General features: G+C 36.6%; 2 protein-coding genes across 3 annotated transcripts; both read left to right on the plus strand.

The window, feature by feature from the left end:
- Nucleotides 1-3,763: 3,763 nt before the first annotated feature.
- On the plus strand, nt 3,764-15,888 carry LOC129441861 (mannose-binding protein C). Of its 2 annotated transcripts, none has more exons than XM_073873429.1 (5): nt 3,764-4,263; nt 13,513-13,544; nt 14,718-14,916; nt 14,986-15,081; nt 15,192-15,888. In XM_073873429.1, exons 3-5 carry the CDS (start codon nt 14,721-14,723, stop codon nt 15,671-15,673), a joined length of 774 nt encoding a protein of 257 aa, XP_073729530.1. In that variant the 5' UTR covers nt 3,764-4,263; nt 13,513-13,544; nt 14,718-14,720; the 3' UTR covers nt 15,674-15,888. The 2 variants fall into 2 exon arrangements, with proteins under 2 accessions (XP_073729530.1, XP_073729529.1); XM_073873428.1 differs by having other exon boundaries at nt 3,766-4,263; nt 14,721-14,916.
- Nucleotides 8,672-13,506, plus strand: LOC129441865 (mannose-binding protein C-like). The gene is made up of 5 exons (XM_055201600.2): nt 8,672-9,020; nt 9,982-10,096; nt 10,182-10,244; nt 11,086-11,145; nt 12,382-13,506. The coding sequence occupies exons 1-5, from the start codon at nt 9,018-9,020 to the stop codon at nt 12,846-12,848; spliced, it is 708 nt and encodes a 235-aa protein (XP_055057575.2). The 5' UTR covers nt 8,672-9,017; the 3' UTR covers nt 12,849-13,506.
- Nucleotides 15,889-27,388: the final 11,500 nt, after the last annotated feature.

The following is a 27,388-nucleotide window of genomic DNA, read 5'->3' on the forward strand; positions in this document are numbered from 1 at the left end:
TGAAAGTCAGGGGGCGTTTCTTTTTTGCTGAGTTTATATCACAAAAATAAAACGAAGTACAGTGCATCTCCAAAAATACGAGATATTTCACGTTTGAATATCATGAAGACAGCTGAACCTCAACAAATTGTTAAAATAGCTTTTACACTGCCACAAAACTAAAACATCTGCTATATATCATCCAATGTTATATCTCTCATTTCTGAAGTGCACGCACAGAGTTGCTTTGTTTTATTTTCAGACATGCACACATTGTGTGAGTAACATATCGTCACCTTCCTAAAATAATTGCTTAAGTCATTTTTTGCCAAAACAATAATAAGTCATCTTCTCAAGATCCTGGCCACGTCTGGTAAAATCGCCCACATCCTCATTTGAACAGATCATGCTATTCTACCCCTGTAGTATAATGGCCTAAGTCAAGAGCATGACTTTATTTTGCCCAAGTCAAAAGACTGCATCAAGAAGAACACAAATCTACTCAACCTCTAAAGTTAGTTACATTTATTTGTGTTTTCTGAGAAACCTGAAAAATGACTTGGGCAATTATTTTACACTGTTGTTGTTTTTACTTAAAGGAACAGTATGTAAGAAATGTATATCAATGAATCATAAAATGGCCCTGATCTGTCACTAGACATTAAGAAATAATTTTCATTTCAAATACTTATATCACTGACAACAGTGGTCTGGCCAGGATATTGTAAGTGGAGTTGCAGCCCATCAACTGATGTTTATGTTGTCATGTTGTGTATTGACCACCAGGGGGGTATTGCACAAAAGTAGAATTAAGAAAGCCAGGATAACAGAAAAGGCCCAGCTTGACCTAGTTTAATCAGCCCATCCTGGCTAAGTCTGTTGCACGATTGCTAAGCCAGGATGAGAACGTGCAGTTATGTCAAGCCAGGTGTAGCTAGCTAGGATAAGTGCACGTTCACGGAATTCTTAAACAGACCACGGGATCGATCACAGAATCACTGATGCAAAAATTGATAAAACTCATAAAAATTCATCATGAAACTGCAAACACTTAACTTCTACTATGTGTATCTACAGTATTTGATGCAAAAAAGTGTGCATTATCTTAAAAAAGCTACTTATTTCCTATAACAATTTATATTTGGTGAAACTAAACAGAAATCATTGAATTATTATGAGATTTATGTACAGGATTTGACCATATGAAGAATTTTTTAAAGGAAAATATTAGGAAAAGGCAACAATAAAAATGCCACCTGCTAAAAAGCAAACATGCTAAAAAGCCCTCAATATGGGATCCCTCAGTGCATACAAGTGGATTTCAACCCCACCCCCAAACTAAAGCTTCCAAAAATACTACATTTACTGTGAGCTTCATACATTTTTCAAACAGTTGTGTTCATTGACATGCTATAAAACACTGAATAGTATATTCTGGATTTTTGGTGAATAACCACCATGTTCAAACAAGGCTGGTTTGGACTGGAATATTGGGAAGTAAGATGGTAAGTCCCTTGAGGGGGCCAAAAGGACATCTGGAAGATATGTAGAGTACCTTAAAGATGGGCATGGAAAAAAATAAATCATGTCTTCTGAAATTAATTTACTTTCATGCAGGATACTTCACTATTGCATGCTCCAAAAAAGCAACACTGACTATTTTATTATATGGGCATGAAATAAGAAAAAAGTTAAGGTACAGTATGAATACTATCCTCTGACCTCTCTATGGAGCATCAATATATGAATGATCTGTGAGGTGGATAGCACTATAATTCACATTCAAACATCAACTATGGGATGCAATACTAGCATCTTCAAGTGAAATAAAGACAGAAACTATAGACTTACAAGTTTAATGAATGGGAGAGTTAAAGTCATGTCAAAAATATGCTCATATATTAATATGTAACCTATGTTAAATACATTATTTGATTTACAATGTGTTTTTAATTATGTGTCCATGCAGCAGATTTGACAGATATCTGTTTTGTGGATAATTTTAACACACTGAATTTTGATAAAGTGCATTTTGCATAATAATTTGGAAGAGCATAATTTGCATATTTTTTAAGTAATAAAGTATCTTTTGACATTTTAAATATGTCAAATTATGTATTTAATTAGAATAACATGCACACTGTCATATAACTATTGAGATTAAAATACAATTTGTAAACTTACTAACTTTATTAAATAAAATAGCATGTGCATAATAATTTGGATCATTCATCACAATTTTAACATTAAAGATATCTGGCACAGGGGTGGGTGCAGTCCACTGCATCCAATGACAACAGGGAAAGCTGTAACAGAAAATAATGCATGTTCTACTACCCTAATGTAACACTTTATGGACTAATCTGTTTATGTTACTTGCAATCTTGTAGAAGTGATTTCAGTGCTAGACTGACATTTCTTCACCTGAGAATCTGTACCTCTCAGTCAGATATTTCTCGTGCCTTAATGCTAGTCTACATATGTACTTAATTAAAACCGCCTTTCAACTTCATCTGCCATTTCTTATTTCAACAACTGCATTAATAAATATATTCATCAAACCCCTGACAGCAGTCTTCATAATAACACTAAAATAACAGTACGCATACTTAGATAAATTACAGTATATCTAGTATTTTAATACAGGACCACAAAGTGACTAAAACACATGAATATCTAGTAGTATTGACAGCGGAACTAGCCGATTAATCTGAAATGGTATAGTCTGCTATACCATGCTGCAGATGTTTTATGAGTCTGTGGTGTTTAGCATCATTTTTTATGCAGTGGTCTGTTGGGGAATTGGTATGAAGGTGGTGGACAGACATAAACTGGACAAATTAATAAGAGGGGCTGGCTCTGTACATGGTATAGAGCTGGACTCTGTTCATGTTGTGGCTGAAAGAAGAATACTGTCAAAACTAAATTCAATTCTGAGCAATCCCTTTTACCCACTACATAGGATGCTGGCCGACCAGAGAAGTCCTTACCCTAACTGAGCATTTTAGAAGATCCTTTACACCTGTGGTCATTAGGCTTTATAACTTTTCTTTGTAAGTGCTAGGACAATTCATTTAATTCAATTAATTTTTTTATATTTCTTATCTATACATTTTTAAATCATTGATGGGCATATAATTATGTTTTTATTTCTTTTCTTTTTTTCATTTCTTTCTTTTCTATAATTTTAACATGAAAGCAATGTCCCCCCGGGATTAATAAAGTTCTTTGAATTGAATTAATCACTAGGATTAATCTTAGCCTGGTTGTTAGCCTGCTCTGGAGCAGGCTAGCTGCAAAGAGTAAATCTCCATAGTAACTTCATCAAGATTAATTTAGCCTCTCTTCATGCAACCGAATCAGGGCTAAATTCAGCCAGGATAACTGGAAAATCCCAGCTTAATCCCTTATCTTGCTTTTGTGCAATACCCCTCAGTTGTGTGATTGCAGTACCAGTTTTAGCCAAAAGTTTTGTGATTGCAGTACCAGTTTTGACCACAATCATACATACTGTTCCTTTAAACAATCATGTAAACATCACTTAATATTTTCTGTTTTGAAGTATTAGTTCATGTTGTGAGGAATACCCATAATCCTTTGCGCCTGAATATTTCGATTATTTTCTGTTTTTTCACAGAATAAAAACTGATAAGAACTTTCACTACTCAAAATATTTGTTAATAAAATGTCATATAGGTTTAAGCTCTTATATTATTGATGTTGTTTTGTTGTATTTATAATTTTGTGAAGTCACTGTTCACGTGATCAGTGTTTCCATACATTAACCCTGTTCAGAACATTTTATTGGATGTCTCTCCACAGTACTGACAATGTATGTCAAAAACACAGTTTTGTGTGTGTTTCTGTCGAGAATCAATGATTGATTTAAAGTCAGTCATTAATTTGGTGTTATAATACCATTTATAAATATAATGTGATAAATTAAAAACTAAAGTTATATGCAACGGGTTTCCTCACAAATTTCTAGTAATGTCAACTAATCCCGGTTCAGAGTGCAGGAGTATTGGAAGAAATTAAAACATTAAATACATTAAACTTAAAATTATTTGTTATTTCAACCAGGCAAAATTAACTCTTTTACGGCGACGAGTTTCCATAAATTTTTTAAGTTCAATCAACCTGTATGGGCTTACAGTAAGGTGACGATATGTTTAAATTGGGCAACAACACTTTACACATCATTACATGGACCCCGATCAGTCTTAAATCAAGAATAATCATTTCAGTGAATCTGTGATTTTGCTGACTTTTATGCATCAGATATTGGCTGTCATATGGGCTCCTACATTAAACCAGTATGTCATTGAAAGTTATTTAAAAATAGCTGAGAATAAATGTGATAAATAACTGGCATCCCAAATTCAGAAGAGACTTACATATAGAAAAAATATGAACATCCAGTCTAACTGAATCACTGTGAAGAAAATGCATAGTGATGTATACTTTATTCTGTAAAATGTATTCATTGAAATAAATGACTCCTCATCTAAGAGGTAACTAAATGTGGATTGCATGACATTGTCATTTTTTTAATTTACAATTTGTTCATGCATCTTTTCTCTGACTCTGTCCACCTTTGCATGAGGCAGATATGTTTTAAGTCACAGTAATATGCAACAGATTTCTTCCTGAGGAATTTTTTTTACCTCAAATCCATATTTCCACTATTATCCACTAGGTGGCGATCTTACCCAACTTACAGTTTTTCTCAATTGCTAAAACACTAAAACCCATTGGCTGAACAAAGTTCTCAGTTGCCTGAACTCATTTATCTAATTGTGCAGTCTGTTGTCAATACCTTAAACCATTTCACATCATAAAACACAATTTGCAGATTTCACTTAGACTTAGACTTCTCAAAACACAATCTGCACTCTAATGCACATGTCATGCATACTGCTAAACACAAGCGGCAACAATCAATTGCAAATATCATCACACATGTCATTGATTAAACACAACCACTCAAAATGGATTTAACCTGTTTCAAATGATGTGACACAACCAATATAAGCCAGTTCACTGTTGTAGTACAGTGCATTTTAGGCTGTACTGTAAAATGAACAAATTGTATGGCCCTAAACATTGTGCTTTCCTTTTGTTAGTACTGACTGCTTTACAGTTTTACAGTATCACACAAACAAGTTTTTGAGATGCAGGGTACAGTACTGTAAAAATGAGGTAAAAATCATCACTCAAAAGTAAATTTTTACATCAGTGAACATGTCAATCCCATCAAAATGGCAAGTCTGTGTGTCATTGTTCAGATAGTCAAAATGTTGCCCTGTTGTCAATATACCAAATGTACACAATTATATGTGTCAGTATTTTTTGATGTAAACTGTGGATGACTTTACATTTTCACCTTTTTTTCTGTAAACAAATTACACAAATTGTGATTTTGAAAAAAAATACAGTACAAATAAAAAATTACAAAAAAAATCAGGATTCACTCGACAGGAATTTATCGATTCAGTTTACAAAAAAAAAACATAGAAAACATGCTTCATGCTTATAGTGACAGATTATGACACATATGGTCAACAATTTTGCATGACATGCCTTGCACAATGAACTAATTCCTAAATGTTTTGAGGTGTAACACTATTCAACAGAAACCAGTATAATGTATTTTTATGAAAATTAAATTGAAATAGCAAACATCAGACATTTTTACATAATCATCTGCTTTATTGTATCAAAGCATTTGCAATGTGTCCAAAACAATGAGAGTTACACTGTAAATATGTAAACATTTACTCCCTGAGAACTATATGTTTTGAATCAAGTGTTTTCTATTTTTTGGTGTAGTGTTTACTCACTGTTTGATAGTTTATATCATTTTGATCACTTTGTTTATGAATTGAGAGCAGTGTTTGATTTTGAACACAGGTAAAACTGTTTTGAGAGCAGTATTTGATTTTACACACAGGTAAAACTGTTTTGAGACTAGTGTTTAATTTTGCACACAGGTAAAACTGTTTTGGGGCGAAAGTTTCATTTTGCAAGAGAAGTCAGAGGTTTTGCAAATAGTGCTTGAAGATGAGGTTTTGTGTTTAATGTTTTCAGAAAATGGAGCAATGTTTCAGAAATTGTGTTTTAGCAATTGAGAAAAACTGTAAACACTGACACATTCACTCAACAATGGCACTGTCCCAAATGGCACACTCCAGACTTGTGGACCTCCTCAGAGTCCACACTTTAATGACATCATGTAGTGCAGACTTTAGGGACCCTTGATGCGAGTCCACGTGGGTGCACCGGAGTCGTGTTTTGGGATAGACTCGAGCGTCACGACGAAATTATGAATGGAAGTTTGCTCTTTAAAGCGTAAAAATGACAGATGGGACACCCTACGGACTCGTAGATAAAGAGCACGGGCAATTTAAGTCCACGAGACCGAAAGTCCACATGAAGTGCGCCATTTGGGACAGGGCCAATAAAAACACAGTGTAAGTTTTGATCATCACTCTAAATCTGATCTCTAACAAACAACCTTCCACATGCAGAGTGGAGGAAAGTTCTGATTAAAAAAACTCTAAAGAAAGAAATTAAAAAACTCTAATGTCAGGGACGTCGTTAGGCCTATTTTAGGGGGGCTGAAGCTACCCCAAAATGTTCCTAAGCCCCCCTAAATGATTATAAGAACAACAGTAAAATTAGATTTATCAAAAACCGTTTCGTCATTAATATTTAGACTCAACAAATGTTATATATCCAGCTACAAAAAAACATCTGACAAGTCGGACCGAATACGCTAGATAAATGTCGAACGTCAAGTGACCAAACCGGAAAACGGCGATCGCTTCCGGTTGCCTGTATTAGTGATGGGTCGTTCGCGAACGAGCGGCTCTAAGAGCTGATTCTTTGTAGCGAACGAGCAGAGCCGAATCTTCAGACGCAGGCAGGGACATAGATATGTATATAAAGGCATATCTATAAAGGCATATCTTTATATACAGTTGCAATCAGAAATATTCAACCCCCAAAGAGTTTTAAGGATTTATAAATAAAAATCTTTTCAAAGTGCAGGATTCTGCTTTGGATGAGTTTTTTATGAGTTAAGTGAGGCATAAAATCAAAACAGAAAGTGTATGATGTAGTATTTGTGTGTAATAGTATATTTTGTTAAGATAACCATGTCACAATTATTCAACCCCTATATAATATTGTTATTTTTAAAGCTTTCTGACAGTTTTTATGGCCTGAAGTGGAGCTGAAACATCATTAAGCCTTTAGGAACTCTATAACGATCCTTCATTTGCTTCAGCTGTGATGCATATATAAACCCCAACCATCAAGGTTTTCAAGGTGAGTTGCAATCATGGGAAAGACAAAGGAGCTTCCACAAAAGCTAAGAGAGGAGATTATTTCATCACATCTGAAGGGCCTTGGGTATAAGAAGATTTCCAAAATATTTAACATTCCAAGAGATTTTTATTATTTTTTTATCAACATCACTATAATGTTTTTTGAGGTGAGGGGGTTGAATATTTCTGATTGCAACTGTACATATCTATGGGCAGGGAAGCCGGCTCTTCTAAGGGAGCCGAGCCAGAAGAGCCGAATCTATGAAAAGAGCCGGACTGCCATCACTAAAATGTAGAGCCAGCGCTTGAACCGAAAGAGCCGAATCAATGAAGAGAGCCGGACTGCCCATCACTAATACACACGCTAGTACGCACGCTAATGGTGAAATAAAGATTGGTAAGTGTCGTGATACGGAGGAGTGAAATTGTAAGTTGTTTTTAATTACCTGCTGGCTGCTTACCTTTAGCTACGTTTTCTTGAGGTAAAGGAATGGGAATATTTTGGTTTGCTATTATTAGTCTTGCACAAGCAAAATACAAGAAATTGTTAACTTAGCAATCTAATCACAACTCTTTATTCTTTGCCAACAATATAGGCCTAATAATCTTTAAAATAAAATATCTCTAAAATAAAATATCGTAGGCTTAAGATGAGTAAATGCCCACACTCTCCACAGATACACATGTGAAACAAAAATGAAAGCAGTCATACAGTACATATTATACAGTAATCATTACTCCAAATCTTTTATTCCTTCCGCCATCAGGTTATTGTATTTATACAGTAGCCACTTTAAAAAGGATCCATATCAATAGCTTACCTGGTAAAATACTGCCTTTTTGTTGTTGATTTATATTATACATTGTATTCATTTGGCAGAATAAATCATCTTTAATTGAGAAATGCTCAAACCTGTGTGTTGTCAAATATCACTATGACTTTAAAACTCTAGTTCTTGGGTTAAACTGTATGCAAGTCAAACAAAATTGCAATCTGATTGAACCTATCCACCATAGCATTCTGTGTGTGGACAACTTAATATAGAAATTAGATATAGTATGCTATTACTTTATACAGTTACAAAAGCATACAGATAGCATTTAAGTCATTGCTTATAGAATAACTAATCAGGAGCAAAGTCTGGCCTAAATTCCCCCATGCAGCTTTGATGTGTCTAAAAGCTAACATTACAGTAACTTTTATTTAACAGAGTAGAAATGGAAGAGGAGGATATGTCTGTCATGTTTTACTTGGTAACATCTTGGTTTCTTGACTGGTTGTTGACATAATTGTAGCTCAGATGTGAGTGCAAAAATTTAGCAAACACAAGTTACAAATACTCTGTGGGCTGAGCCCCCCCTGTCTTCCAATCCTAGTGACGTCCCTGTCTAATGTACATTTTACTGTAAACTACTGTTACTTAAATTGTAAACTACAATTTTTCCTACAGGTTCCTACAGTAGAGTAATTTCAAACATCCTTTATCTGCTTTCATTTAAGTCTGCCTGTAAATTCTGCTTCCTCCAGGAGGTATTGTAGAATTTGGTCATCGCTTCTCCTCTTTTAGGCCTCCTCTCATCTCTCATTGATTGTGCAAACTACAAGCCCCCCAGATTTAAAGCAAGAAGAGCCTCCTCTGTCTGGATCAGTTGTGTGGTATTAGTTTCGCTGATCTTACATTGACAGTCAACTACTCCTGCAGTAAAATGGTATGTAACTGAATGCTTTTTCAAAATACATGAGAATAATTGCTATCAAAATGTTGTAACTGTTGTTGTCAAAATGTTGTAATACATAATGTTATTTTATGCACAATAATAACATCCACTTTAAAAAACTACACTCTGAAAGCTGTAAAATTGGTTTACTGTGATGAATAAAATGTAGAAAAGAAGCTCTGTAAGAATATTGTAGTGTGGTAAAGTACTGTAGAGTTGAATTTAGTTATTTGTCATGTGTGCGGTCCTAAATAATTTGTTGTGGTCTTTAAAGGGTCTAAAGACTTGCTTATAACTGAGCAAGCTTTACTGTAAAATGTTGTTTATAAAAAGACTTTACGTTATGTTCTTTATGTAAGTTATGTAATTTTTATAAGACAGATGTTTCCTGTTTTCAAGTCACAAATTTGGAGATTATTTTCTTAATATTGTCATAAAGCTGGCTTGTGTGGATGTCTATTTAAAACAAACAAACAAACAAACAAAAGTTAATGAATCTTTTGTGGGAAAACAGTATTACTCACATGTACAGACAAACCAAATGTTGCATATGTAATCCCATGGGTTTTTACTGTAAAAAAACCTGCAACATAAAGACAAAACAACTTTTTTGTAATTTAATTCTACCTACAATTTTAAGTTTTTGCTTGTGAAAAGTTGACAACTTAAACACAGCAAAAAACCACACCATCTCTGTTTGAAACCTAAAATAGCATTTTACGTTTGTTGGGTGTTTCATTTAAAGTCATTTGACAAAAATGTACACAAAGTGATCCACATGTGTTTTTGAAGATGTAAATGCCATGTGGGTTTTTTGTAAGGGTCCAATTCAGTTTTTTTACAAAAATGGTTGAACTCAATGAAGCTGGTGGTTTATAAATGTTCATAATGACTGAACTTAGCTCAAATAAACAAGTGTGCTTTTGGTTAAAAAGGTTTTTATCACTATCAGGTGTCTGTGTTAATGCCGTACATCAGTGTCCTTCTGCTGCTTCAGTCCGGCCCACAACTACTGTATGGAGATGAATCTCAAAACTGTGGACCTAAAGGAGAGAAGGGAGATCGAGGTGAATGAGTGAATAAATGCCTGATGAGATTGGGTTGGTGCATAAGATTGTGAGAGCTGGAGAATGATTTGTTTTTTGTACTCAGGAGTGCAGGGACCACCCGGCAATGCAGGACCAACTGGACCACAAGGAGACAAAGGAGACACAGGTGAACTGGTATTAAGTTACTATAAGTTATTGTGTGTAATGAGATTCTTCAGTTCAGATTTTTGGGTCAAGTAAAATAATATACTGCATTAACCAACAATTTTACCTATAGGTGTTAAATCTAATGCTTTGATGCTGTTGTCAAGCAATTCATGACATCAAACTTAAATTCATGTCTCTGGGGACAAACGTGTTTCACCTGGCAGTGAATTATCTGATTATACGTCATATGAATTTCGGCCAATAAGAATAATTTAATAATTCTGTTGTCGGGGCTTCTTTCTGCAAATGTGGACATGCACTGTGGAAAAATTCTGTAGAAATTGCAGCTGGCTTGCCGGTAACTTGCCGTTGATTTGAATTTGTTTTTTGCTGGCAACATTTTGTTCAAAGTTAAATGAACATTAAACATTTACAAGTCTTTGTCTTTACAGAGTAAAACTAAAAAAATCAAGCAAAACATTCTGGGAAACAAAATCTGAAGCAAAAAACACAAAAAGGTTGATGATGATTTCTGGTTCCCAGAATGCTTTGCATGAGGGTGTTATTGTATAGTTTTATTCTGTAAAGATAAAGACTTGTTAAAATTAAAAATTTATTTAACTTTGAACAAACTCTTGCCAGTAAATAACATACATTTAAATCTACGGTAAATTACCGGCAACCCATACATTGTAATTTCTACGGAATTTTTTTACAGTGTGATTCCCACTGGACCTAAACGAGATAAGGGGGATCCAGGTTAGTGTGAGAGTGTATAAGCACAGGGATGTGGACAGTGATTGTTGTAATGAAGAGAGATGGAGAAGGTTTAGTTTTTTACAACTATCTTACTGTTATAGGCTTTCCTGGCAATCCTGGCTCTCCTGGCATTGGATTTTCTGGCCCAAAAGGGCAACAAGGTATTATAAATCATATATTAAGTTATTATAATTAGTTTATTTATTTATAACTTAAATAACTTATTTAAAAAATAAACATTATGGAGCTGTAGTGGAGGACTTTTACTATGCTTTTATTTTCATATTATTATGTTTTATTTTTCATCCTATTTTTCATTTTTTAATTACAATCATAAGCTCATAAATTGTGATTCATATGGAGATCATGTTTTTCTGCTAACGTACAGAATTATGCTCTTTCTGTCTTTTGAGCAAAGTACAATGTCCAAGGACTTAAACATCATGTACTGAGAACAAGACATACGTTTTATGATTTCACTAGATTTGTGTTTAACTGTTCATGTTCTTAATCACTGACAAATTGAAGCTTATCTTCTAAATGACGTAGAAACTGATGACTACACATGTTTCAGCATCATACTATAAATGTGTGTTCAACCTTGTAATCGGGGCTCTTAGGTTTTTAAACTTCTAGCACCATGGGGGTGAGAGCCTATTCTGCAGAATATATAAAATTCAGACAAAGAAAATTCTGTCGACAGTGTGTCTGTGTGATCCTTGACTTTGACTCTTAGTGAGTATTATTTGATGCGACTAAAATTCCACGACAATAATGGCGACGAGGATGCGGATTCCAGAAGGTTTGGGAGAGACTGACTGATCACCCCTGAGACGAGAGGTCTCGGGCTCCGTACCCCAGGCCTAAGGGAAGGGAGAGTCTCAACCATTTCTGAAGTCAAAGCTGACGGAATCTGAAAAAGAACCGTTGTGGTGGCATCTGAATAGATAATACGGTAAGCGTTATTTCGTTCGTGACCATGGGTCAGGGTAATTCGAAAGGGAGTACAAAGTCAATGGATCTGGAAAATGGCGTGTATGCTCGAGTGATCAAATCAAAGGGCACGGGGGCGTTGGAAAGCGTAAAATCTGGGAGAAAAGGTATGATTTTCCTCCTAAAGGAAAACTAAGTGAGAAAGCACTCACTTTATTAAGGGAAAAAATCATTGCGGATGGCAGAGAAATGAGAGCACCGAGTAAGATAAAGACCAAGGACGAACTGACTCAGACTAAGTCAGAGCTAAACATTAAGCATAATGTTTTCCTACATCAGGAAACTTATCATTACATGATGAACCTAACTTTCTGTTTTTTCCTCCTCCACTACAGAGCATATTTCACTCAGTAGAGTTGCTTGACCATCCCATAATGGACATTATGTAATGATTTTGTTTTCAGGGAATCCTGGAGGTGACATCACATCCCTACAATCTCAGATTCATGATTTAACTGCTAAGTTTGCCATGATGGAGAAAGCTGCACGTTTTGTAACATCCATAAAAGTCGAGCAGAAATATTTTGTTTATGATGGGACTCTGAAAACATTTGATGAGGGGATTCAAATCTGTAAGGAAGTTGGTGGAACAATTGCTTTAGCAAGAAAAGCTGTTGAACATGAAGCTTTACATAAAGTAGTGATAGCCAGTGGTTTAAGTAAAAACCCATTCATTGGAGTCACAGACAGAGATAAAGAAGGACAGTTTGTGGACATTGATGGTAAACCCTTGACTTTTACCAACTGGGCTTTTGGTCAACCTGATAATTTTCAGAAAACACAACACTGTGGTACGATCATAGTGGAGTCTGGACTTTGGGATGATGCCAGTTGTAATGAGCCACGTCCTATTATGTGTGAAATACAATAAAAATAGTATATAAAGGGAAGGTTTCCCGGAAAGGGCTTATTCTAGTCCCAGTGTTTAAGCTAAAAACACCTTGTACTGACACATCTTAACATATATCAGTGCTCTTGTTTTGTCTCAAGATGCACACCTGTAATGTTTTTTTTGTGTGTAAATGTCCTAATATAACTAAGGCCTAGTTCTGGACTGTCTGGGAAACTGCCCTATAATCTGTTTGGACACAGATATAAATATTATTCGTTAACTTTAAAATGAATATTCTTTCAACAAAAGTAACAACAACATGTAATGAATAGTTTAACAAATCATTTTTATCAATAGTGTTACATATTAAAAAACAAAATAAAATGAAGTACAATCACCAAAAATACGAGATATTTGATGTTTGAATATCTGTGCTAAAAGCATCTGAAGATAGCTGAACCTCAACAAATTGTTAAAATAGCTTTTACACTGCCACAAAACTAAAACATCTGCAGATATATATCATCCAATGTTATGTCTCTCATTTCTGAAGTGCCAGGGTTGCTGTGTTTTATTTTCAGACATGCGCACATTGTGTGAGTAGCGTATTAATATTGGGCAACAACACTTTCAATACTCAGACCCCGATCAGTCTTAAATCAAGAAGACTCCTTTCAGTGAATCTGTGATTTTGCTGACTTTTTTGGCTGTCATCTGGGCTCTTACATTAAACTGGTATGTAATTGAAAGTTATTTGAAAATAGCTAAGAATAAATGTGATAAATAAATGGCGTGCCAAATTTATGTTGAAAAATATGAACATCTTAACTGAATATAGTGATGTTTACTTTATTCTGTACAATGTCTTCATTGAAATAAATTACTGCTCATCTAAGATGTAACTAAATGACATTGTATTTTTTATTTACAATTTGTTTATGCATCTTTTCCCTGACTCAGATTTCTCAGAAGTCACACCAATCTGCAGCACTGAGACTAATGCAGCTCGATTTTGTGGATATTTGTTTAATAAAACAACGATTTAATCTCTCTAAATCTGCTAACCTAATATTGTATGGTCACCTGCATATATAGAGTTAAATATGTAACATATCTGGTAGACACTATTATTGGTGCGTTTATCAATGTTTATTCACAACATTTTGTGAAAGCATCTCATATATATGTTTTTAACATTACAATTTCAGAAGTGACATACAGGGGCAAAAACATCTTTTTGTTTTTAACCGATGGAAAATGACTCAAAGATTTTTATTGGCAAGCATGTGTTTTTTATGTACAGTGAGGAAAAATCTTTTGCCAACTGACAAAGAAATGATCAGTCTATTATTTCAATGGTAGCTTTATTTGCTCCCCGAAGCAACGTCTGACAAATACTTGTATTTTACCAAATAACATTTGAACGATCAGATGATTCAGATGTGAGATCTTGCATGGAGCCCCAGGTCGGGGTAGATTGATTTTGTGTTATTTTGTGTTTCTTTCATTTGTGGATCAGCTCCTTACCTGTATAAAAAACACCTGTGAGCCAGAAATCATGCTGATTGATACACTGTAACAAATTATTCGCAGCCTTGAATTGCTTTGTTTAAAAAACTATTTTTTTTAACTATTTTAACTTGTTTTTTTTGAGTATAGATGAGTTGCTATAACTTATAAAATATAGTTAAAATATGTCAGCAGGGAATCAAATTTTCCTCACTGCATGAACACAAAGTATTTTATAAAATAAGTTTTTTTTTAAATGCTAATCGGAATACACCTTAAACATTTTAATTGACTTATTAATTTAATCAATCATTCTAAGTTAGCTAATTTGTATGAATGTAAAAGTGCTGGTAAAACTACTTTAAGCTTGCATTTTTTTGCAAACCTTCTTTTCTTCAGCAGATGGCGCCACCAGTGTACTTCATTGTTCTTCTGATGCTTCAGTCTGGACTCTTGCATGGAGCTGAACCTCAAAACCTAAACTGTCCTGCTCATTGTGGAGTACCAGGCACTCCTGGACAAAACGGTCTGCCTGGAAGAGATGGCAGAGATGGAAAAGATGGGGCCATTGGACCTAAAGGAGAGAAGGGAGAGCCAGGTCAGTGATTAACAGAAAAAATTATCGAGAAAGATGAAGAAGATTTAGCTTTTTACTTTACCGTCACAGGAGTGGAAGTGCATGGACCACCAGGTAAAGCAGGACCCCCTGGACCCCAAGGACCACCTGGACCCCAAGGAATAAAAGGGCCACCAGGTCTACCAGGTATCAAACATTATAAGCTACATTATTTCATTCAAACACATCACAGTTTAAATTTTAATAATACATTAAACTTGAAAATATCAGCCATCTTGTAATTGTTTAATTTTCAGGAAATCTTGGAGGTGACATCACATCTCTAAAATCTGAGATCCAGCATCTAAACACCAAGATTGCCATGATAGAGAAAGTTGCAAGTTTTGATTCATTCAGAAAAGTTGGACAGAAATACTTTGTTTATGATGGCTTTGTAGAAAGTTTCGATAAGGGGATTCAATACTGCAAGGAAATTGGTGGAGCAATTGCTTTGCCAAGAAATGCTGATGAAAATAAAGCTTTGTTAAAACTATCAGTAGCCAGCGGATTAAATGTTCCAAACAGTTATCCATATATTGGAGCCTCAGACAGAGATAAAGAAGGACAGTTTGTAGACATTAATGGAAAACCCTTGACTTTTACCAACTGGGATTCAGGTCAACCTGATGATTATATGGGAGCACAAGACTGTGGTGTTCTCAGAGTGCCGTCTGGTTTTTGGGATGATGGTGGTTGTGATAATACATTTCATATCGTATGTGAAATAGAAATCAAATAATTTGCTTCATTCAGGTTATAAGTAAGTAAACAAATGTGCTGTATTATTACACTATTAGAAATCTGCCTGTCTACTATTCTACCATGAATAACATTACAGTTAAATAAACAAGTAATAACTCTCTATTATTCATTATGAAATTGTGTTACCAGTTTAATTAAAGAGATTTTTTATAAAAGTCAAACAAAATAAAAGCCTCTTCATGGCCAGCTTCACATTTCTTGTTGTTTTTATCATTTACTGTGTTACTGTATTTTTACATCACGTACACTGAATAATAGTAAAACACTGACAACACGGACCATAACACCAACTCCATGGCCTGTTTGTCACAGCTTCCAGTTTCAACCACATGACAAACAATGCCAAAAAGTTGTGCAATCCAGACTCCCAACATAACACAAAACAAGAACACATAGGACCATGAAACCTTAAAGGCCACACTATTAAAAACAACTGTGTTTGCCAGAAAGGTTTTATGCATTAAAGTGAAATTTTGTATATTTTACAAATCTTAACTGTATAAAGAATGTAAACAACCAGTGGTGCCGGTGACTTTTTTTTCAAGGGCACACGATGCGAAGTCACAACATGTATTTAGCCAGATTACTAAACTCTACAGCAACATTTGCTTCCTGAATTTGAAGTGGATACTGTAAAATTACATTAAAATTACTGCCTTTAATTCCTTGGTGTCTTGAAAGAAAGTGAAAGAGTTTGTTTGTCTTTTGCATTGTGGTTTTGGCAAAGCATCTGTCACAGTCAGAGCCCTGCGCTTCACACATGCACGCAAACCAGATCCACGAACCAGTAAGAGTGTTTGTGTGTTCGTCTTGAGAGTTTAAATAGAGTTTAAATTGAACGGACTCTAAAGGCCTGAAGCCTTGTTTATAAAACGTGCGTACGCACATGTTTGATTGTAAAGTGTGCGTATGCTAAAATCTTAAGAATAAAGGTGCTTAAAAGGTTCTTCACAGTGATGCCATAATATAACTTTTTTTCCTTCATACATTTTTATAATTTGAAGAACCTTTTTTCACCTGAAAAAACCTTTTGTGAGACACAAACATGTTTCAGATGTTAAACATACTTAGACAGAAAAGGTTTTTCTATGGCAGGGGTGTCTAAACTCGGTCCAGGAGGGCCGGTGTCCTGCAGAGTTTAGCTCCAACTTGCCTCAATACACCTGACAGGTTGTTTCTAGTATTCCTAGTAAGACCTTAAAGCGACACCATGTAGTTTTTCAACCTTTATAATACATTTTCAAGACCCTTGTGATAGTACATCGACTTTAAATAGGTTGAATTACATGTCTACCATTGCCTGACGGGGTCTGTATCGCTTTTACTCGTACAAAATTCGACTGCTTTACGGCATACGTCACTTCCTCCACACAATTTTTTTTTAACGTGAATTTAGCTGGAGGCTACTTAACAAGTGTAGAGAGCAACTTCTATTATGTGATTCTGTGGCACCGTGTTAGTGTCACGTACCTATGACACGGGCGACCAGGGTTCAAATCCCCTTTAAGGCAATTTTTTATATAAACTCACGATCTTGATTCATACATAAATGTGATCTTTATAAATGACGGCGTTTATCTTGCATATAGTTCCCTGTATTCAGATGCTGCATTCACGTGTTCACGTATTTATCTTTCTTTTACTGTCTGTATTTACATTACAATCCAGGATGCTACAGCAGTCAAACTTGCTCAAACTCACACAGTGTAAAACCAAACCCTATTCATTCACCAATCAGATCCGAGCATTTCTCTCTTCTCTCTTCCTCATTTGCTCATTTGCTGCGTTCCGCTGTCACTCACGTGACGTATTACAAAGCGGCAGACCTAAACACATCGGTTTACTTGTATTTGGAGCGACAATTTTCACACAAAAGAGAGGAAAAACGAGCGCCATTGCGGAAAATCCTGGTGGCGAGGGAGAGAGAGACGATGCAAAAATATTTGTTTCGAAAAAGGCAAGGAAATACTTCTGGTCATTTCTCAATTGGAAGGCTGCAGCCTCTGGAGGTCAAATATGCAGGCTGCATACGCCATCAAGCCTGGTTTATTAAGCATTACATTCGCAAGTCATAATCATACTGCAACAATTTACGATTAACTAAGTATAATAGTCAACTTTATAATTGTTAATATTCTGAAATAAGGCAGTCTTGATGACGTATGCAGCTTAGAAATACAACATCCGGAGGCTGCAACCTTCAGATTGAGAAATGGCTTCTGCCACGACGAGTTCCTCATCAGAAAGTTGTAACATGACTGCGTTTCTCCATGATGCCTCAAAATGTTGATCGTTTAGCGTTTTAAAGGTTTAGTTTTTTTTAGTTTAGTTTTAAGGTTAGCCAGTTCTTTTCCTTTGCGACAGTACTGCGGCGCTTGTGGCCTCTAGGGGCGCTAGGCGGGAAAAATACATGTCTAGCGCCCCCTAGTGGCCAAAACGTTCCGCGGTGTGCCTTTAATTAGCTGCTTCAGGTGTGTTTCATTATAGTTGAAACTAGGGGTGACCTCGAATAGTCGAAGATTCGATGCATCGATAGGAGAAGCCTGATTCGACTACCAATCTCACAGTCGAATCGTCGCAGATGTGTTATGAAATGAGGATCCTTCAATTTTGGCCATATGGGTGCACACATTATCTGATTTCACAACAGCTTTCTCCCAATATATTAATATACAGCATATTATTATAATCCTGCAAATAATATGTGAAGTAGCAGCTTTCAATAAATATTTTAAAAATGCGTTAATAAATCCAACAATCCCTGTGACAGGGCTACACGTCCAAAAAGAGGTTCCTATGTTAATAAACCATTGCCTTTTTGTCTCTACATTTAAAAGACAAAGCTGGCAATTCTGGCTATACTTTCGTTCTTTTAATAATTTCTTTATTTTATTTTATTTTATTTTATATATAAATCACTCTGGGTTATCTGATTTATCTATTTGACTTGTGTTTTGTTTCCGTGCACTTGAGGCATTTTGCACATTTGTTCTGCACTTTGTTATTTCTGACCTTATTTTATAAAAATATTTTATTTATTATAAACGTAAATTCTGATCTAATTTAAGTCTGTACATTTTGGATTGCTTTTCGTTGTATCGATGTTGCGCTATTGCGTGCTGGCCATACTTGCGCAATGCGCATGCAATTTAGGCGAACACGCTAGGTGATCTGCGTCTCATATTTAGGAGTTCATCAAACTGAACATTAAAAAACGAATGTTTTTCGACGGGTATAAGTTTTTAAAGTGTATTTAAAACATATGGTTATCTTGTCAAAAGTTAAAGTTCAAAACGGGTAAGCCGTTTCTTTAAATTTCGGTGATGAAACGGAAAATATCTGCACTGAACCTATATTTATGCCTGACACGACTTTCTTTCTTGTGATTTAATATTAAGGTCGGTGTTCACTTTCAAATGATAGCAAAGAGATTCCTGAAATAAATAATATCATCAGGTCTTTTTTGTATCTAAAGTGAATACAGAGATCATCAAAGTCAAAGCAAGCAAGCAGGTATTTCTGTGTTAAATAATACGCGTAGTATCTATAATCATTCATTTCAGTGTTTTTCTTGTTATAAATTAACGTTTAATGAATTGTATATAAAGCTTAGTTTTTATCATTTGCAGTAACAATCACAAATTATTTGTCATTTCTCATTTGTCGTTTTTTTTGGGTCATGACTGCTTTGAAGCGCTAAATCTCCAAATTAAATAAAAACACTGAATTGTAGCCAGGGTTTCCAAGGCAGGATCACCTTTGCGGTATATTTTTAGGTTTAGTTATCAAAAAGTTTTTTTGTGTGATGTTCTGTAGATCGTGGCTTTAAAATGTTATGAATAATTAAACACAAATGTTGCCTTACATTTTACCTCAAAAATATATTTAGTCAGTTTTGTCTTCGTTCATCACTTGAAATACAGTTTTGGTCACTTTATCAGAAAGTTGTTTATGTGTGCTGCTTGTGAAAGAAAATAAAAGTTACCAATTTGTACCTGGTCTGACCCCCTCCCAACCCATGCACACACACATAGATGATTCGACTATCAGTCGACTATGGAAAGATTCGACAATTCTGATTTGAATATGTAAATCCTTAGTCGAGGTCACCCGGCGGCGCGGCCGTGTGAAAAAAAAATTCCCCAGGTTTTCGTGTGAAGTAGCAAGTCTTCTCGAGTCATAAGGTGCAAGCCCAAGTGAAGTCATGAGTCATTGATGTTCAAGTCCAAGTCGAGTTGCAAGTCTTTGTACATTTTGTCGAGTCGAGTCTGAAGTCATCAAATTCATGACTCGAGTCTGACTCGAGTCCAAGTCACATGACTCGAGTCTACAAACATATCGCGTACCTACCTTACCAAAATAAACAGTGCAACGACTCTTTCAGACCCTTTGCCTCCTGCAGCTGTTTCATCTCGTGGTAAAACAGTAAAGTTACCGATGTTAATTTGCTCTTGCTGATCCAGGCAGTTTTTGCTGTTGTTGTTATAAAAGATGCCTTTAGTTTTGTGCCTCCTGTGTAGGTTGTCAATTCAGCAGAAAAGTTTGCTGTTCTCACTGTTTACAGACAGGAGGTGAGCGCACGTGAACGCGCCGATGACGTATGGTGTCTGCGTGGACTCGCTGCTCGGTGGGCATTCAAATTACACTTACGTATGAGGGACAAAAATGGAAATGTCCGTTCGGACCGAAATCTATGATTTGTTGAAAATGTTTTGGTCCTACGCTTTTCACAGATAACATAAATTTCTACAAATACATTTAAACAACTTAACACAGTGATTGCTATCAGGATGTAAGGAGACTTTTAACCAGCATAACAAAAAATGTTTCAGGATCAAAACTGTTACCCTACCTTTAACTCCCGGGATTTTGCAGTGTATCAAAGGGTTTGTGCTCATTGAAAACGGGCAAGCAAACAGCGCACCCAGGGTTATTAATGTACTTGTCGATGACAGCTCACAAACGCGCGGGATAGGCTATGTATATGTGCTTGTTGTCAATGAGATTGCTTCTCAATAACACGCTCAAGCGCTGGATATGTGCGCTTGTCAATGACTGGCATTAAATCCGCGGAATTCCGCGGAGTTTTCTGCCGAAATCTGGGGGCGCGAATTCCGTTTGGGCCTGCCTATATACTCCTGCTGCTACTTAAGTTGTCACGTTATTGTTTGTAACTAGAGTTGTTCCGATTCCGATACCAGTATCGGAAATGCGGCCGATACCACAAAAAATTCTGGCATCGGAATCGGCGAGTACTTGAACCCATGTACCGATCCGATACCATTTTCCTAATAAACCTAGTTATGCCCGTTATAGCTAACACTAAAGCTAACGCTGCAAAGCGAAACTCATTTCTTCTTCGCTGCTCTGAATGCGAACACCAGGAAGTTACCACACGCGTGACGCAACCATTGTTTACTTAGAGCGGCGAAGGAATGAAAACATGCAGCCGTATGTCCACTGTTTGTTAGTATTTCAGACTAATAAAACATCGACATGTCTCAACGGAATATGCGCCCGCAGATTTCCACGGAGAACTCAGCAGATTTAATGCCCGTGATTGACAAGCACACATACCCCGCGCTTGAGATTTGAGATGTCATTGACAACAAGCACACATACCCTCATGCGTTTGTGAGCAGCATTGACAAGTACATGAACCCTGCGCGTGCTGTTTGCTGTGATTGTTTTTAATGATAAGAGTATGAACCGTTTGATATATGAGATGAAATAAAACTTACCACTGAGTTTAACGGCAGATCTTACTTGTCTCTGTCGTCTATGTGACGCGAAAGTCAGCACACATCATCATTTCAAATCAGTTTACAAGACGAATGCTCTTGTTATGTTTAATATAAAGTTTACATTGCGTTGTAAAAATTATGAAATTATCTTCATACGTGCTTAATTCATAATAAGAACGTAGTAACACAAGCTTTTATTTTGCTATAATATATATTAACAATAATATATGTCATTTTAGGCTACAAACTATAATTCTACAAGCACATTATCTGGTTCATGTTGGTCCAGTTTAATTCAGAGGACTCATTGGTTTGGTGTATTCATTTTAATTGTAAGCCTTTAAAAAGTAATTATTTTAGATGCAATTTTGTACTATTTAATAGCTTAAATTCTTTAATTTAAAACCATCCCGAAGAATTCCACAGATTTTTCCAATTATTCTAAAACTAAAACAGCCTTTCAGTTTATGTTATGATCCTGCCCTCCTGTCATAGTTATTCATAGTTGTTTAGTCATGTGGCAGGATCGTGGCAGTATCCATGTTTTGTGTTGTAGCACATGGCCTTTGTTTGGTCTGTGTGCTGCTGTGTCTCGTTTGTGTTCCCACCCCCTCGTCTCCTCGTTAGCTCTCCCATCAATGTTTGATTAGTTTCCACTGTTCCCTCTTGATTTGTTCCCTTATATAATGCCCTGTTGTCTAACATCCTGTGCTCGTGCGTTGTGTATTTAAATGTATTTGTCATGTCCTTGATCATGTCGTCTGTCAGGTCTCCCCGGATTGCGTAGATCGGCTTGTGTCCAGTCCGTGTTTGGGTCGAGTCCAGTCTTGTTTGTTAGAAGTCAGTCCTGTCTAGTTTATATTATTTCTAGTACTGTTTTCCCCATCGTGGGTTTTTGCTTTGTGTTTGTCATTTATTAAAGTCTTGTTTCATGGTTCCCAACCTCGTCTGCGATTGGGTTCGTTCCCCACTGTCTCGCTTGGTCGTGATAGAGCGACCAGGCGGGCAGTTCATGACAGTTTATAGTGTTAGATTTGTGGCTGATTTTCTCATAAGAAAAATAAATATTACTGTTAAATGTCTTTCAGATAATAAAAATACTGTAGTTCACTGTATGTATTTGTTAATGTTTTATACAGGAATAAGTCTGAAGCACACCATAAAACAGTTATATCCATTCATACAGGGCTAGTAGTATGTACAGCTGTATATTATACAGAAACACACCCAGGTATCGGATCGGTACTCTGAGAAAAATGGTATCGGAACATCTCTATTTGTAACTGTTCTGAATTGGTTTTTTATTGGTTTTTTATTTTGTGATTGAATCTCCATTACGGTGTTTTTGTTTTATGCGCGTGCGGGGGGGGGGGGGGGGGTAGAGTGTCGCCTAGATATTCGAATATATTCGGATACATTGCATGATATTCGAAATCCGTTCGAATTTGATTTTTCTCAAAAGTGACAGCCCTATTTGGCATACACTTTTATCCAAAGGGACTTACAGTGCATTACAAAGAATACATTTCTTTTTTTTATTGTGTGTTCCCTAGATTCAAAGTCATGACCTTTTGCGTACCTAACACAATGCTTTACCACTAAGCTATACAGGAGCATTAACACAGTAACAAATTTTGTGTTAAAGGCAGGGTAGGCAGGAATTATCTAAAAAACTTTTTTACAAATTTGTTTAAACTGTCTTTATATACAAATACATAATTGGGATGTAAGTACTCTGAAAGAGAGAGTGTGCAACTCGGGTGTCTGTGGACCTCTCACGACTGTTTTAAACACAGCTAATTATTTCCATTCGGGACGAAACAAATGATTAGCTTGCGCGAATATCACTCTCTCTCGCTACCATGGCACCACCCGTTGCTATGGGATCTGCCCAGACATGCGCACACCCGATTGATTTAAACGTGCACGAGGCACTCTAGAAAGAGCACAAGCATGGCAGATAAAGTGAATTCAGAACTCACAGTACCTGCATATCCAGTCAGAGAAGGCAAACAAGGCAAAAAGGGAATAAACGAAGCAATCAAACGAGAGTAAATATCACGTGGCTTTTCCTTGAGTCGACGATGCGACATAGCGGTATTGTCTGCGGAGTGTAGTCCTTATCAGAGTCAACAATGCTTTCATCACGGAAACTCTTCCATGCAAAACACTGGCTTAATAGTGAGTACTAGAAGGCATCCTATCTGTTTATATTCCTAGTGATAAAGTTAGGTGTATTATTACATGTGATTGTGACATGCTGTTATTATATGCACCGCGCTCCTTCCTCTCCGCTTGTCTGAGGTAAATCCTTCTCCCAGCAAAGCTGTCGGTGTCTCGCGTTCATGTGTTTTGGGGGCGTGGCTTTAGAAGAAACCCAGAAGGGAGGGGTGGAGTGAATGGAAAAATGAGCTGTGTTTAAAACAGTGGTGAGAGGTCTACAGACACTCGATTTTTATACTCTCTTTTCAGAGTACTTACATTTTACTTATGTATTGATATATAAAGACATTTTAAACAAATTTGTAAAAAGTTTTTTTAGTTAATTCCTGCCTATCCTGCCTTTAAGTACAAGTCATATTAAAGGGGACATATTATGAGATTTTTTTAAAGATGTAAACTAAGTCTTAATCTAGGTCTGAGCAAAAGTGTGCAGTTTTGGGTGTGTCATTTAAAATGCAAATGAGCGGATGAAGTGCAACCACTGATCACAATGATGGTGGTTTGTTGCAATTGAAACTCAATTGTGCTGTGAATTATTTTCTCTCTCTTTCTTTCGCTTTGCACTACATGGTTGTGCTGTGGTTGGATAGTGCAGATAAAGGGGCCGGTATTACCTTATTCTGACATCACAATAGGAGCCAAATTACAATGACCTATTTTTTCACATGCTTGCAGAAAATGGTTTACCAAAACTAAGTTACTTGGTTGATCTTTTTCACATTTTCTAGGTTGATAGAAGCACTGGGGACACAATTATAGCAGTTAAACATGGAAAAAGTCAGATTTTCATAATATGTCCCCTTTAAGTCTGGGAATTTCTCTATGTGAGGGCTTCCTGGGGGCTAAGTGAGGGCTGCCCATGCAGGGCCAGCACTAAGGGGCCAACGTTTCGCCAGTGAGCAAACCTGTGCGGGGCCCTTAGGCTATGCCCATACAGGCCCATCGTAAGCTTACTTGCAGGGATACCAATAGAGTTATTTTCATTTTTATTTTATTACACGACACAATATAACATTTATGCATAATAACGTGTTTTTTCCTGTTTTAAACATGAATTTATAATGTTTATTAGTGGAACTAAAGGTTGGATTAAACTTGAAACGCATGTGATCGTTGTCATCAGTGAGGTGACCAATCACGTAAAGCTGTGTCGTCATCACAACTCCGTGCAGCTGCTCTGGAGAGGCTGCACCGGCTGAGCTAGCCGGCTACTCTCGAAATGCTCTCGCGGTACTTAAAAACCACATGACACAGTCACGTGCCTGCAGCGCCAGGGCTGCGTTCAGCCCCGACAAAACGTTGCACAACGTTTATTAAACAGAAACGGTGATGCATTGAACACCCTGTTGTGATGACGCAAGAGTTGCAACTACGTAGCTGAGAGGCCATTCTTTGTGTTCTTTTATAAATGTTTCTGAAGCGTGATGAAATCGTTATAAATGTGTGTTTAATACTGTAAAATACCCTCCATGTTACAGTCACTGACCTTGCTGTCCAAATGGAAAAACAAAATTCCAACTTGAACCCATTGAGCGAGCTGTCCTCTTTACTACCACGTGGTTTTATACATCTTGCCGCTGATTGGGCCGACATTTCTGACACACCCACCAAACAAGAGAAAACGCTTCTAAAACCTGTTGCACGCCATTGCACACCGTTTCCAGGAAACATGTCGCTCAACCCGGAAACCGTAGCAAAATTGATTGCTTAATTGATCACTAACCAATCACTGCTTTACTTTACAATATTATAGATAGGCCTATAAATAGTGTAGGTCAAAGGTCAGATTACCTGTTTTGGCAATCTTCACACCACCCCCCTGCCAATTCCTGGACCGGGACCCCACAGACAATTTACTGTATTATACTGTAAATAATATACCTTTGGTTTACATGTTTATAGTTTTGTTAATGCTAATCTATACAACAGTAATGTTTGGCCTAATAAATATTTCAGGTTTCTACATTGCATTGGCGTTTCCGGTGTACTTGTTACCCCTCTCAGCAGATTACTTTTACTGTAGAACATTGTATTGAAATGTAGATATAAACGTATGAAAGACCAAAGAGCTTTAGATTTAGAACAGCAGTGTTTGGATGGTATATCCAAAAATGTATTATTATGAAAGAAGAGTTTGGCATTTGATGCAAATGCTTCATTCTGACATGTGTTTGTGGCATTTTGAATGCAGTGTTGCATTTTGAAGGATATATGTGCTATTTTGCATTTTGTGTGTGCAGTTTTGAGAATTGTGTGTAGTAGAGTTTTGAAAAAAGGAGACTTAGTTTTGAAAACTTGTGTCACAGGTCGGAGCGGACCACAGATGTCGTGAGTCTCACCCCTCCCTAGTTTCCACCTCGGGGAGGTCCCAAGAACACCCCAATGACCAGATACACAAGGAGCATAAGTAAATTAATTTTATTTAAATTACTTAAAGGTAAGTAAATCAATTAAATGAAAAACTTCATGCTGCAATGCATGCTGGGTATCAACAAATTACAAATCTCATTCAGGACTCCCAGCATGCAATGCAGCATGGATAAATAATGTTTGCTTTTTACAATTTTATTTGTCACCATGGTTGAGATTCATACTCTGATTCTTGATGTTTGTGCGTCCCAATTATACAGCGGATATTTTTTGTCCAAAGTTTCTAAAACTCCTTAATGACAAACTGCTGTGAAAGAGCTGGATCTAATATACATTATTGCCAGAAAATAAACTTTTGATTAGTAAATTAATTAGGTGATGATCTTTACCATTATGCACCAACCACCACAGAATTACACTATTAACTTTTCATAACAAATGTGGTGCATTAACACAAAGTTAACAACACCAAGATTAAAACTAGCAAGCAAAAGTCAAGAGTCAAGAGTCCAACTTAAACAAACGCTAATCACAATAACGGTGACTAGAAACAAAACATCAACATCTAAACGTGAATTGTGTTTTCTACAGCAATATATTTACTGAACATTCAGAAATAATGTTTTATAAAATAATAAAATGCAATGTTTCTTTATCATTTACATAACAATCAAACAAGTCAATATAATAAACAGTTGTTGTTTTAAACATTGTGTGAAGATTAAAACATGACATTGTCATAACGTTTAAAAATAGCTGGGATACAGAAGGGGCACACTGGATCTTTACTTTGGGCATACAGGGGCGTTCATAGAACGGTACACTGGGTCTTGTCTTTGGGCATACAGGTGAGTATACAGGGTTAATACGCTGGCTCTTAGCTTTTGGGCGTACAGGTGAGTATACAACGTATGGCTGAGAATGGGTACAACTCACAGACCCTAGAAGAGGTGGGCGACAGGCTTTAGCCCTTGGAAGCTTGGGGGGGGGACTGGAGAGGATGTATTTCCACGACACTTGTAGCCTTCCTCACCGGGACAGACTTCTCGGACAAGACACTCAACACGGTAACTTCCAACCGTAAAAAAAACACTCCCACGACGAGACAGAGCCTTAGGCTCGGACCTGCAGAACTGGTAGCAGACGGACACACAAAATTCCTTCACTACTTTACTCGACTTCAGTGAATATATGGGGAAAGATACTCCACCTCTTGGCTTCGAACAAGGGCAGATGGAGGCGGGTCGGGGCTGCTGCTCGTTGGGCCTTACTTGGCCTCAGCTGGTGTCACCACAATGGGTAAGTTCAGGTAGGTTGTCGCGCCAAGTATGTAGCACAGGAATAGGTTGAACGCT

This window comes from Misgurnus anguillicaudatus, chromosome 2, assembly GCF_027580225.2.
Source record: "Misgurnus anguillicaudatus chromosome 2, ASM2758022v2, whole genome shotgun sequence".
Lineage (NCBI taxonomy): Eukaryota > Metazoa > Chordata > Actinopteri > Cypriniformes > Cobitidae > Misgurnus > Misgurnus anguillicaudatus.

Excerpts from the sequence above, each read along its gene's own strand:
- LOC129441861 (XM_073873429.1), top strand. The coding sequence starts at position 14,721 with ATGGCGCCACCAGTGTACTTCATTGTTCTTCTGATGCTTCAGTCTGGA. Across the intron at positions 14,917-14,985 it reads AGGAGAGAAGGGAGAGCCAG|GAGTGGAAGTGCATGGACCA; the intron begins GTCAGTGATTAA and ends TTACCGTCACAG. Across the intron at positions 15,082-15,191 it reads AGGGCCACCAGGTCTACCAG|GAAATCTTGGAGGTGACATC; the intron begins GTATCAAACATT and ends TTTAATTTTCAG.
- LOC129441865 (XM_055201600.2), top strand. Across the intron at positions 10,097-10,181 it reads AGGAGAGAAGGGAGATCGAG|GAGTGCAGGGACCACCCGGC; the intron begins GTGAATGAGTGA and ends TTTTGTACTCAG. Across the intron at positions 10,245-11,085 it reads AGGAGACAAAGGAGACACAG|GCTTTCCTGGCAATCCTGGC; the intron begins GTGAACTGGTAT and ends TTACTGTTATAG.